The sequence below is a fragment of the Molossus molossus genome, unplaced genomic scaffold, assembly GCF_014108415.1.
Source record: "Molossus molossus isolate mMolMol1 unplaced genomic scaffold, mMolMol1.p scaffold_m16_p_16, whole genome shotgun sequence".
NCBI classification, from domain to species: domain Eukaryota; kingdom Metazoa; phylum Chordata; class Mammalia; order Chiroptera; family Molossidae; genus Molossus; species Molossus molossus.
Genome location: NW_023425351.1, coordinates 24,213,851 through 24,227,014, shown reverse-complemented (window position 1 = coordinate 24,227,014; position 13,164 = coordinate 24,213,851). Strand labels below are relative to the sequence as shown.

General features: G+C 36.1%; 1 protein-coding gene across 2 annotated transcripts in view; it reads left to right on the top strand.

Moving 5' to 3' along the window:
* Window positions 1–13,164, top strand: part of PPP1R42 (protein phosphatase 1 regulatory subunit 42) — a 48,688-nt gene that overhangs the window by 29,593 nt on the left and 5,931 nt on the right. For both annotated transcript variants that reach the window (XM_036264221.1, XM_036264222.1), the window contains exons 5-7: window positions 1,140–1,257; window positions 6,360–6,491; window positions 12,880–13,039. In XM_036264221.1, the coding sequence (XP_036120114.1) occupies window positions 1,140–1,257; window positions 6,360–6,491; window positions 12,880–13,039 (410 nt within the window). The remainder of the gene's footprint in view (window positions 1–1,139; window positions 1,258–6,359; window positions 6,492–12,879; window positions 13,040–13,164) is intronic.

Sequence of the window (13,164 nt, the reverse complement as noted above, 5' to 3'; positions counted from 1 at the left end):
TTATTCACCACACATGTGGGACCAGCTTGTCCCACCTCCGCCCCTCCTACCAGTCTCAATGTGGCTGCTACTTTAATTCCGTAGTTGTAGAACTTCCATTCCGCTTGATTTCAGGCGGTTTTGAATGATGGTTGTTCTGTAGTTCAGTTGTAACTTTGATGTGGTTGTGGGAGGACGCGATACCGCGTTTACCTATGCCGCCATCTTAACCAGAAGTCCTCTTTACAGATTTTTTTTTTTTATCCTCACCCGAGGACATTTTTCCATTTTTTGTACAGACAGAGTGGGAGGGAGAGAGAGGAGGAGAGAGAGAGGGAAACATCGATGTGAAAGGGACACATCGAGTGGCTGCCACCTGCACAACCAACCAGGTCCGGGGACAAACTGCAACCAAGGTACATGCCCTTAGCGGGAACCGAACCCAGGTCTCTCCGGACCGCAGGCGGATGCTCTAACCGCTGAGCCAAACCGGCCAGGGCCTCTTTACAGATTTCTAAAATGAATACGCAGCCCAAATGAATACGAACTCAAAGAGTCTCGGGTTCAAGTTCCCATCAAGGGCATGTACCCAGCGGGAGGCATCCAGTGGATGTGTCTCTCTCCCACATTGATGTTTCTCTCTCTCTCTCTCTCTTTCCCCCCTCCCCTCCATTCCACCCACTCTATCTGAAAAAAAATCAATGGAAAAATATCCCGGGTGAGGGTTTAAAAAAAATGAATATGTATTCTTTATAAAATAAAAGGCAAATATATATTGCCTGCAATGCCAATAGACTGCTTACTCACTACTATTTAATTGCCTTAATCTAGAAACTCCCAGTAAGAATAAGGCATCTTCTGCAGGATACATGGCCAGAGGGGCAAAAGATTTCTCTGACATGCAGGTTGGGTCCATTTAAGGGACTATGAAAAAGAACCGTTCCATTGCCCCCAACTCAGGACCTCACTTTTTGCCTTCTCTTTAGCCCCCCTCTCTATGATTAGTATAGACCATTTTATCCAAAAATGAGTACACCTAAGTAACTGGCACTGAGCTAGAACTCCACAAAAAGCAGTAACTACCTTTATAAACAGTTAACTACATTTAAAAAAATACTGATAATTATGAAATATTTTGTCTTTTTCTTCTACAATTATAGGATTTGGAATTTTTACTGAGCAAGTTGATAAAGCTGTGGAAAATGGATCTAAAAGGAAATCCTGTTTGTCTCAAACCAAAATACAGAGACAGATTGATATTGGTCTCCAAATCACTGGGTACACGTTTATATTATGTTAATATAATTTTCTTAGCAAAAGAAATCTGGTTCACTTTCTAGTTAATTTATCAGCAAGCCTTCAGAAATATAATATATGGCATCTGGATCTACAAAAATAGTTAACTTTATTGGGGGGAGGTAGAAGTGGGTATGGGGGATAAATGGTGATGGGAAGAAACTTGACTTGGGGTGGTGAACACACTATATTCTATATACAGTTGATGTATTATAGAATTATATACCTGAAACCCATATACTTTTTTTAACCCTCACTCAAGGACATTTTTCTGTTTATCTTCACATAGAATGGAAGGGAGGGAAAGAGAGAAAAACATCGATGTGAGAGATATATCGACTGGTTGCCTCCTGCATAACCCGACCAGGGCCAGGAATGAACTGCAATCAAGGTACATGCCCTTGACTGGAATTGAACCCACGACTCTTTGGTCCACGGGCCGACACTCTAACCGCTGAGCCAAACTGGCCAGGGCTGAGACCCTTACAAATAAAAACATTCCTTAACCTATACTATTTTATTAACCAATGTCACTCCAATAAATTCAATTCAAAAAGGCAGTTCAAAAAAAAAAGTCAGCTTTAAAATCATTGATATATTTTTTAATAACAGCACAAGTTAAAATTAAGAAATAAAGTATAAAATATCTGCTGTTCAGAAATAATTAATAGAGGTACAAGATACTCTTTCTTTCAAAACAGAAAATGTGGCTGTTATCAACAAAAATGTTAATCATAAATATGTAGAACTTACTCAACTTTTCCCAAGTTTCCACAGGCACAAATCTTCTGAAGATCCCGAGCCTCTTTAGTTCTTGGTTTTGTAGATAAAGTTGATCAAGGTTTTCACTGCTGACACTTGTCAAATGGTACTCTAAAAGCATACAGGAGTTTCTTTCATTGGAAAGTGGAGCAGGGTGGGGAGTCCTTTATGAGACCCTTACAAATAAAAACATTCCTTAATATGCACTATAAGGGGGAAATGGACCAGTTTATAGGGACCAAGTTATATAGCATCAGAGAGACAAATCCGGCCCTCTCACAAAAGAGATTTGTGAGCCGAATCCCTATATCATAACTTCTATGACATGGGTATGAAAACTAATGTATAGCAAGACTCTTTCAAAGCTCATAGCGGGCCCAGCTGGTGTGGCCCAGTGGATTGAGCCTCATCCCATGGACTGAGAGGTCCTGGTTCCATTTCCTCGTCAGGGCACATGCAGGGTTGTAGGCTCGGTCCCCAGTTGGGGGGTTGTGCAGGAGGCAGCTGGTCAATGTTTCTCACATGGATATTTCTAGCTCGCTCTCTAAAAATTCAATAAAAACATTTAAAAAAATAAATAATAAAAAGTTCATAGCTGTAGTAAGCCTTGATTAATCATAATGCTAGTACAGTGATTCTCTTGGGGAGGGAAGGGATTAAGAGAAGGCATGTCAGAAAAATCCAAGATGATTTTTCACAATACATATGTGAGGGTCATACCCTGTCCACTCCTTATTCCACCAGCTCAGATTAGGGAACAGAGAACAGTCACGTATACTTTTTAAAGCTCTACAGAAGATTCTGCCATGCACCACCCCCAACTGTCTGTCTCCTTCCCTCTCTGCCCACTGAACACAATTGTATTAGTCCACTTTCCTTAGGAAGCAGAGTAAAGTAAATGCAATTAATATTTGATAATTAAGAATCTTCCAATGTTCATGAACCATTTCTGGAAGCATTCTCATGATACAATACCATAAGCAGTTCTGTAAGATATGGAAGAGCCCTGGCTGGTTTGGCTCAGCGGTTAGAGTGTCAGCCTGCGGTCCAGAGAGACCTGAGTTCAGTTCTCACTAAGGGCATGTACTTCTGTTGCAGTTGGACTTCGGTTGCAGTTGGGTTGTGCAGATGCAGCAGCCACTCGATGTGTCCCTTTCACGTCGATGTTTATCTCTGTCTCTCTCTTCCTCTCTCCCTCTCTGGCTCTGTCTGAATAATGGAAAAATATCCTCGGATGAGGATAAAAAAAAAAAGATACGGAAGAGCCCAGGCCTGTTTGGCTCAGTGGTAGAGCATCGGCCCCCAGACCAATAAGTCCCGGGTTCGATTCCAGCCAAGGACACGTACCTCGGTTCAGTTTGTCCTTAGCCCTGGTCAAGGTTGTGCCCAGGGTCGTGCAGGAGGCAGCCAGTCGATGTGTCCCTTTCACGTTGATGTTTCTCTCTTCTCCCCTTCTCTCCCTCTCTCTCTACCTGAAGATAAACAGAAAAATATCCTCGGCTAAGGATTAAAAATAAATAAAATAAGCCCTGGCCAGTTTGGCTCAGCGGTTAGAGCGTCGGCCTGCAGTCAGAGAGACCCAGGTTCGGTTCCCACTGGGGGCACGTACCTTGGTTGCAGTTTGTCCCCAGCCTTGGTTGGGTTGTGAGGGTGGCAGCCACTCGATGTGTCCCTTTCACGTTGATGTTTCTCTCTCTCTCTCTTCCTCTCTCTCCCTCCAGCTCTAGCTGATCAAAAAAAAAAAAAAAAAAGGAAAAATGTCCTTGGGTGAGGAAAAAAATAAAATAATAAAATAAAAAAAGATATGGAGATAAGTGTACTGATTTCCAAATAAAGAGGATTTAATCAAAGTTTTTAAAGAATAAATCTTCTTTTCTATAACATATCATATAATTTATGAGCCATAAATCTGTTGTTTAGACTTCAGTATATCTCCTTAAAGTCTTTTTTCTATGCATATATATATATATAACAAATTCTCTTTGATTTTAGCTTTGTCTTATTTTAATTTCCTTCTTTTTCCTAAATACAAAACAAAAAAAACCCTGAAAATTAATTGAGGGCCTGGTTTGCTATGTTCCAGTAAAAAGAACTATAGGGAGCCATTTTCTGTTTTGTAAGTAAGTAACCCAGTCCTTACCAAATAGAATGATAATCCATACACTTGATTTACTTAGTATGAGTGGAAGCAAATTTTGTGTTGAAAGCAACTCATTAAAACAGATCTCATAGGTCTCTGATCTTGTGCCCATTACCTGGCTTCCCCTCCTGAACCACCTCTATACCTAATAACCTCAAATGAGATAATTTGCTAAAAGTGAAATGGAATCAGATTTACTGAGGCATAGTCTCCTAGTCATTACTCAGTTTTGTCTGGAACATTAACAATGGAATTTTGGTAAAAGACTTGGGTTTTTCATTCCTTATCCTTATAACAGATATTTTAAAAACATGTACTGATTTACACATATCACATCCAAAAATATATTAATAAATTATACAGTTATTAATAAAAAGAGATCTTGAAAGACATCAATAAATACAAGTGGTTGGGAAAACTGAGCATAGACGAATGGTCTTTAATGTAAAGTTATAAGTAGTAGGATGTATGCTGATAAAACATTTAGCCAATTTCTTACATTGCAATTTGGAAAGTGCTATTATTCAGTTAAAATAAGTACAAAAGAACAATTATACTTCTAGAGTTTATGGTTCTACATTTCCAGTTTCATCACTTGATTTTGGGTATCACAATATTATAAATCATATTGAAGTGGCAAAGTTAATACTTTCAATAGTACAATTAATATTTTATCAGAATATTGTCATTTTTCCCTGTAAGAATATGACCCAAAAATGTTACTACACCCTTTCTACATTCTGGAATCTAGCAGAAGATATTACATCAATGATAAAATATATATATATATATATCTTTAATTTTAAAAACTGCTACATAAGCAATTTTTCCAAGAAGAGACAGTCTTTACATTAAATGAAGGCCAGCTGTATTCATGTGATTAAAAGGTCATATAAAATATCCTATAATTTTACAGTATATCCATATACAATAGAATACTATAAAATTATTAGAAGTTGTATTTGAAGAAAAACATAGTAAAATGCTCACAATACAATATTAAAAAGTAGGGTGCAATGCTGTATAACCAGAGAATTCCAATTTTTTACAATACATATACACATATACATACATACAAAGAAAACAAAAAATGCTAAGAAATATACTAAAGTGTTATCAGTGATTTTTAGTGATTATTTCTGGTTGTAGAATGTAGACCATGTTAATTTTTTTCTTTTCTCTCTTTTTTTTTTTTTTTTGGTATTCTCCAAATATCTTACAACATACAAAAATTATTTGCGTGAGTTAAGATTTTCAAAACTTTTTTTAAAGGAATAAAATGTAAAAATAGCTGAAATCTCACTTCATAGAACCAAGAGGCCAGTTATATGAATTGTTCATATTATAGCTTATGTCCTAGAATATAATAAGCATTGTTGTTGTTTTATTTTATTTTATTTATTTTCTTGTTTGGTGGGGCCTTGATCAGAAGGACTTGGGCCCCTGTTGTTTTTTAAATAAATATTTTTTCTTTATTGATTTTTAGAGAGAGGAAGGGAGAGGGAAAGAGAGATAGAAACACCGATGAGAGAGAACATGGATTGGCCTCCTCCTGCATGCCCCCCATTGGGGATTGGGCCCACAACCTGGGCATGTGCCCTGACCAGGGATGGAACTGGCGGTCTCTTGGTGCATGGGTCAGCTCAACCATTGAGCCACACTGGCCTGGCATAAGCATTATTAATGTATGTGCTTTTAAAATATTGTTACATATATAAAACTTCTTATTCACTTTAAGATAAAAATATTTTGCTTACTTCCTAATAATAATCATAATATTATTTAAATAAATAGATATTTAATTTTTGTTATGTATGACATTTTTGGTTTTTAAAATAACAATATAACTTACATATGACCCTAGAAGGGTGACCATACATCAAATTTTGTTTACAGTGATTATCTTTGTCAGTGATGGGAAGGAGAGGTATAGATAGTAATTTTCATGTGTTCTCCATCATGTTTCAGTTGTTTATAATAAGCACATATTCTTTTTGAAATCAGAAAAAAAGTATTAAAAATAAAATCTAAACAATATAGAAATTGTGTAAATAAGATATTTTAAAAGAAATTTATTTCAGCATATAGTGTAACAAATTTGTGTGCCCTGAAAAAGAAAAATATATTTACCTATACAGTGACATTTATATATTGTATTTTTAACATAAATATTTTTGTCTAGACTGCCTTGATGGAAAAGAAATTAAAAATATGGAAAGACAATTTCTAATAAATTGGAAAGCATCAAAAGATGCCAAGAAAATCAGCAAGAAAAAGAACAGTAAAAAAGAGGATTCCAGTAACTCATACATAAGTAAGTAGGCTGTCATTCATTAGTTGACCACTTTTACTAGCAAAGGGAATATTTTCAACAAAAAAAAGTGCCATGAAATGAGGAAGTTTTGTTTAGATTTTGTTTAAGGTTTTTTGTTTTTGTTTTTTTAAATATGTTTTTATGATTTCAGAGAAAGGAAGGGAGAAATATTAGCCGGCTGCCTCCTGCGCGCCCCTTACGGGGGATTGAGCCTGAAAGCTGGGCTTGTGCCCTGACCAGGAATCCAACTGGCAACTTTTTAGTACAAGGGACAAAGCTAAACTAACCAAGCCACGCTGGCTGGGCTTATTTCTTAACTTATTTACAATTCCTAGGAAATTTAACCTGTAATGTTTATATCTGAAAACGGTAGCCACTATCAGCTAAAACTGTGTGTAGTTCCTACCGAGTATGACTGTGTCAGCTATGTAAACAGAGAACCATAAGGGTGAGGGAATATGTGTACTTTTATATCTGGCAAAAGTTCATGGTATCAGTTACATAGATGGTGAAACAACAATCAGCTATTTAAATGAGATGAAACCTAAGTCACTAGTATGTTTGTTTAGCAACAGTGCAAAAAATTACATTTTTCATCAGGATAGAAAATAAAAATATATCACAACCACATCTGTGGCCTGTTCCCTTATGTACATACCCCCAAACTGCATATTTTTATTATAATATGTCTAAGGTTGTTTTACAAAGGACATGCCAACCTCCCTAACTGAAGATATTCAACTAAATGTACTAAGTGTAATGGGTAACAATTACCTTTATCAGGTTGGGGAGCATCCTAGAATTCACTCTTCACAGATTCTATAGTACATACATTGGAATGAACACCTTCCTCCATTTCATGATAATGTTTGAATGCTGAAAGTCTTCTTGTTCCACAGCTAAGAGGGGATGGGAATATAGAAAGGCATTAGGCCAGGGAAATAGGGAAAGAAAAACTGGAACAGTGTAGAGAGGCTTTATGTATGAATAGCATATCCTAGAATAAGCATATCAGTCTAGGACAAGGAAGTTGAAGTAAGGAAAAGCACAGATGAAGCTCTGATCATTTTCCCATATCATGTCTATTGAATATGAACTATGGGAAATCATTTCAAAAATGGGACTTTCTGAGCTGACAGTATGCTCATAAATAATGATACTATATTGGCAATATGAATTTCTCAAGATCTGAAACCTATAATACGGACAGGAGGCATTTTCCTCCTCTGTTTATCTCTGTCTGTCTGTGAAGGGTAGAACTAGAACCAGGGTAAGGATTCCAGTGTTTTATATATTTTCAGGATTGCACCAAGCAGGTCAAAGTACCTTATTAATATTGAAGTACTCATAGAATTCAACACCAGCCCTCACCCCAAAATTAAGCCTATTCTAAAAATAACGTAATTCCCTTCATCTTAATTAGATTTTAAAAATTCTTCCTAATTCAGTAACAATTAGATTAATTCATTTTTAAGTTCTCCAATGAAATTCAACAAAATAATACAATGTGCCTTAAAGTTTACAATTTAAAAAATTATACTGTCATTTAACTTTTTCAATAAAATTCTAATTAATTTCTTTATAATCTCATGAGACCCCCAACTTAACAAAAACAATTGTTAAAGTAATATAGATACACTAAACAACTATCTGAAAAGGAAATTAGGAAAATAATTCCACTTACAACAGCACCAAAAAGAATAAAATACCTAGGAATAAACTTAATTAAAAAGATGAAAGAATTGTATGGAAAACTATAAAACATTGATGAAAGAAATTAAGACAGAAAACTAATGGAAAGACATCCTGTGTTCATGGATAGGAAGATTTATTATTGTTAAAATGTTCATAATGCCTAAAGTGGTCTACAGATTCAATGCAATCCCTATCAAAATCCCAATAGCATTTTTCACAGAAATAAGAGCAAATTCTAAAATTCATATGGAACCACAAGAAAACACAAAATAGCCAAATCAACACTGAAAAAGAATGAAACTAAAGGCATCACATTTCCTGATTTCAAAATATGTTACAAAGCTACAAATATCAAAACAGATGGTACTGGCATAAGATAGACATATAGACATATGGAACAGAATAGAGAGCTCAAAAGTAAATCCACACAGTAATGGTCAACTGATCTTCAGCAAGGGGGTCAAGGATGCACAATGGGTAAAGGATATTCTCTTTAACAAATGTTTCAAAAACTGGATAACCTCATGCAAAAGAATGAAATTGCAATCTTATTTTAACACCATACAAAAAATTAACTCAAAGGCTGAAACATAAGACCTGAAACTATAAAACTCCTACAAAAAAACATAGGGGGAAAGCTTCATGATATTAGTCTTGCCAATAATTTCATTGATATGACACCAAAAGCACAAACAACAAAACCAAAATAAACAAGTGGGAAAACTAAAAAGTTTCTGAACAGCAAAGGAAACAACAGAATGCAAAGGAAATCTAAAGAATGAGAGAAAATATTTGCAAAGCGTATATCTGATATACATTAAGTTCCAAAATTAAAAAGGAACTCCTACAACTCAATAACAAAAAAAACTAACAACCCAACTTAAAAAATGGGCTATGCACTTGAATAGACATAACTCCAAAGAAGACCTACAAATGACCAACAGGTATATAAAAAATGCTCAATGTTAGTATTCAACAGGAAAATGCAAATCAAATACCACAATGACCTATCACCTCACACCTGCCAGGATGACTATCATCAAAAAAAAAAAAAAGAAAGAAAAATGTTGGCAACAATGTAGAGAAATTGGAACCCTTACACATGATTGGTGGGAATGCAAAATGGTGCAGCTACTATGAAAAACTATGGCAGTGCCTCAACATTTTAAAATAGAACTACCATATGATCCAGCAATCCCACTTCTGGGTATTTTTCCAAAAGAATCGAGTATCTCAAAGAGATATTAGCACTCCCATATTCACTGTAGCACTATTCACAATAGCCAAGATGTGAAAACAATCTAAATGTCCATTGACAGATGAATGGTTAAAGAAAATGTGGTATATACATACAATGGAGTACAATTATTCAGCCTTCAAAAAGAAAGAAATTCTGCAATATGTGACAACATGAATAAAACTTGAGGACATTAAGCTAAGTGAAGTAAGACATTTGCAGAAAGACAAATACTGAATAATTCTATTTACATAAGGTATCTAAAATAGTCAAATGTATAGAACCAAAGAGTGGAATGGTGGTTGCCAGAGGCTGGAAGGAGGGGAAAATGGGGAGTTACTAACCAATGAGCCTAAAGTTTCAGTCAGGCAGGATGAAAACGAAACAGCAACAAAAAGAAAAAGCTCTAGAGATCTGCTGTACAAATTTGTACCTACAGTCAACAATAATGTATTGTACACTTAAAATTTTGTTAACAGGGTCGATCTCATGTTAAGTGTTCTTACCACAATTTGTTTTTTTTAAAAAGCCACATGGAATATTATATAGTACAGAACATTATTTCATACCCTGTTGTAGTTCCTATTATGAGAATCATTAATAATTCAAAATGGAAAGTAATCCAGTCTAGGAGGCAAAGAATAGAAGGCAAAGGAAGAAAAGAGAGCTAATACTTACTTGTGCCAAATATTTCAGATATTTATACACGTTATTTGCATTTAATCATTATAACCTGTGGACAGACAATTATATCCATTTTGCAGATGAAAAGGCTGAGTTTTAGAAAGATGAAATAACTTAACTAAGATCATAAAGACAGCAGGTAGCACAGTGATTAATCAAAGTTATCTAACTTCATGAAGCATCTTTGGCATCTAGTGACCACTCACGATGGCTGGCTGAATTGTGCTTAGACAGAAAGACAATAATGTTTGCTATACTTAGGAATTCTCTTCAGTTTGGTGGGAATTTAGGAAAATCTGCAGATGTGTAAACATGTGATATGTAAACAAACAATGTTTTTATTATTTTTATGTTTATTGATTGTAAAGAGAGAGGAGGGGAGAAGGAGAGAGAGATAAAAACATTGATGAGAGAGAACATCGACTGGCCACCTCCTGCATGCTCTCCACTGGGGATTGGGCCCACAACCTGGGCATGTATCCTGACTGGGAATCAAACTGGCGACCTCTTGGTGCATGGGTTGATGCTCAACCACTGAGCCACCAGCCGGACGATAATGTTTTTATTTTTACATATTTATTCTTCATACATATGGAAGAGAGATAGATGGGGTGAAGAGAGGGAGAGTAACAGTGCAGTGCTAAAGTTCACAGCAACATTAAGAGGAAGGTATAGAAATCTTCCATATACCTGCTGCCCCCACACACATGTACACCCCCCTAACCATCAACATCCCCTACCAAGTAAACAAACATTCTATAAATAAATAAAAAGCTAGGGATAAAATGGGATACTAAATTATGCAAGAACTTAGAAAATTTTTAAATATCTAAATAGAGTATATGATTTACTATATTGAAAAACAGACTGTAAGATCCATTAAAATAAAACTGAAATTAAAACTGAACACTGACTAGCTGTTAGAAACACTGATAGAAAATTATCTGAGTGTTCCTCAGTAATACTTATTCTCCCTTAGCCAGTTACAGATACCCTTCCTTCTCTCTGGCCTCCTATACATTTGCCATCTCCATCCAAAAAAAAAAAAAAGATACAGTTCTGAGGTTCTTAGACTTAAAAACAGTGACATCCCTGAATACACGTATATAACACACAACAGCTCTATCCTTAGGTATGTGGCCAATAGCTTACACCATGGTCTTTATGCAAAGGCTCTGTTATTACTGCTCAAGAGAAGCGGAGAGCATGAATTAAAGTCTAGAAGATATGTTTCTAAAATCTACAATAGCCCGGCCAGTGTGGCTCAGTGGTGAAGCATCGACCCATGCACCAAGAGGTCACCAGTTCGATTCCCGGTCAGGGCACATGCCCAGGTTGTGGGCCAAAACGCCACTGGAGGGCATGTAGGAGATGGCCAGTTAATGTTCTCTCTCATTGATGTTTCTATCTCTCTCTAACTCTCCCTTCCTCTCTCTCTCTCTATAATCAATAAAAAAAATAAATTAATTTAATTAAATAAAATCTACAGTATACTTTCAGATCTTTAGATGAGCTAAGATGAACCTATTAAAGACACCTCAGTATAACCAAATACATTGTAAGTGAACAGGGATTCTTAGGAAGAGAGTAATTTTTGTACCCTCTGATCTTCAGTACATATTTTTTATTTTTAAATCCTTACCCGATTTTTTAGATAGAGTAGGGGGCAGAGGAGAGAGAGAAACATCGATGTGAGAGAGACATATCAATTGGCCACCTCCTGCACCACCCCAACCAGGGCTGGGGATCGAACCTGAAATTGAGGTACATGTGGAAATCGAACCCGAGATTCTTTGGTCCGCAGGTTGATGCTCTAACTGCTCAGCAAAACTGGCCAGGGCATTTTAGTACATATTTTTGATAGCCTTGTAAATCTGAAGTTCCATATTAGAGAGACATGCTAAGATTATAAGGACTGTCACCTCAGACTTCAAGGATCCTACAATAAAAATCTTGTCCTAAATATAACTACATAACTCAAAATTGAAAACAAAAGCACTTTAACAAAATCCAAAACATATGCACATCTTTTAGTATTTACTTTTGTAGTGATTCGGTGGAAACATTATTATTCAATAAACATTTATTGAGAATCTTGGATGTGTCCCAGACAATGCTAGCCCCTGGGAATTAAACAATTAAGGCAGACCCCACTTAAATGGAAATCACTGCTAGAAAGGGAGAAGGACCTATAATGGTGTGGAATATTAAGTGCCAGAATAAAAGCATGAACATATTCCTAAAACTATATGTGACTAATCTACTCCCTAAAGTTAACACTCTGAAAAAATAAACTCAAAGAAGCAAATGCAAGGGCAGTTAATATTCATATTAATGTTGGTGTACCCGTTTTGTCTCAGAGTTGACTATAAACTTTCCTGTGTAGGATTTTATGTATGAAAATCTATGGCATTTATCTTGGATATTAATTTTTTATACTGTGGATCTATTTAATTTAAATTTTTTTATTGATATTAGAGAGAGAGGAAAGGAGAGAGAGAGATAGAAACATCGATAAGAGAGAATATCGATTGGCCGCCTCCTGCATGGTCCCCACTGGGGATCAAGCCCACAACCTGGGCATGTGCCCTGACTGGGAATCGAACTGGCAACCTCTTGGTGCATGGACCAACGCTCCACCACTGAGCCACACCGGTTGAGCATATTTAATTTTAATTCCATTTCATAAAATAGAATTTTAGATAGTTTAATGCTGTATCTACACTTTATTAGTTTTAAAGCAGAATGTTTTTAATTCTTTGTATGCTACAGGTAACTTTGAAACAATGCATCACATAGTTCCTGTTTATTACCCCCAGGTGGGTAAGCCAAAATTAGTCTTTTTCTCTGATGCACAGAGATACCTTGCTAATGAAAATGCATCTCCAGAAAGCTCCCGAGATGATAACCCTAAAATTATTGAAGAGACCAGGTAGGTTCTTTCAAATTTTGTGTGATTTATCTTTTTGGAGAGGATGAGACACTCTGTCAACAACACAGAGAAAGAGAGACCCTTCAGCTGTTTCTCCTAGTTCACTGTTCTCAATTCTTCTTGGC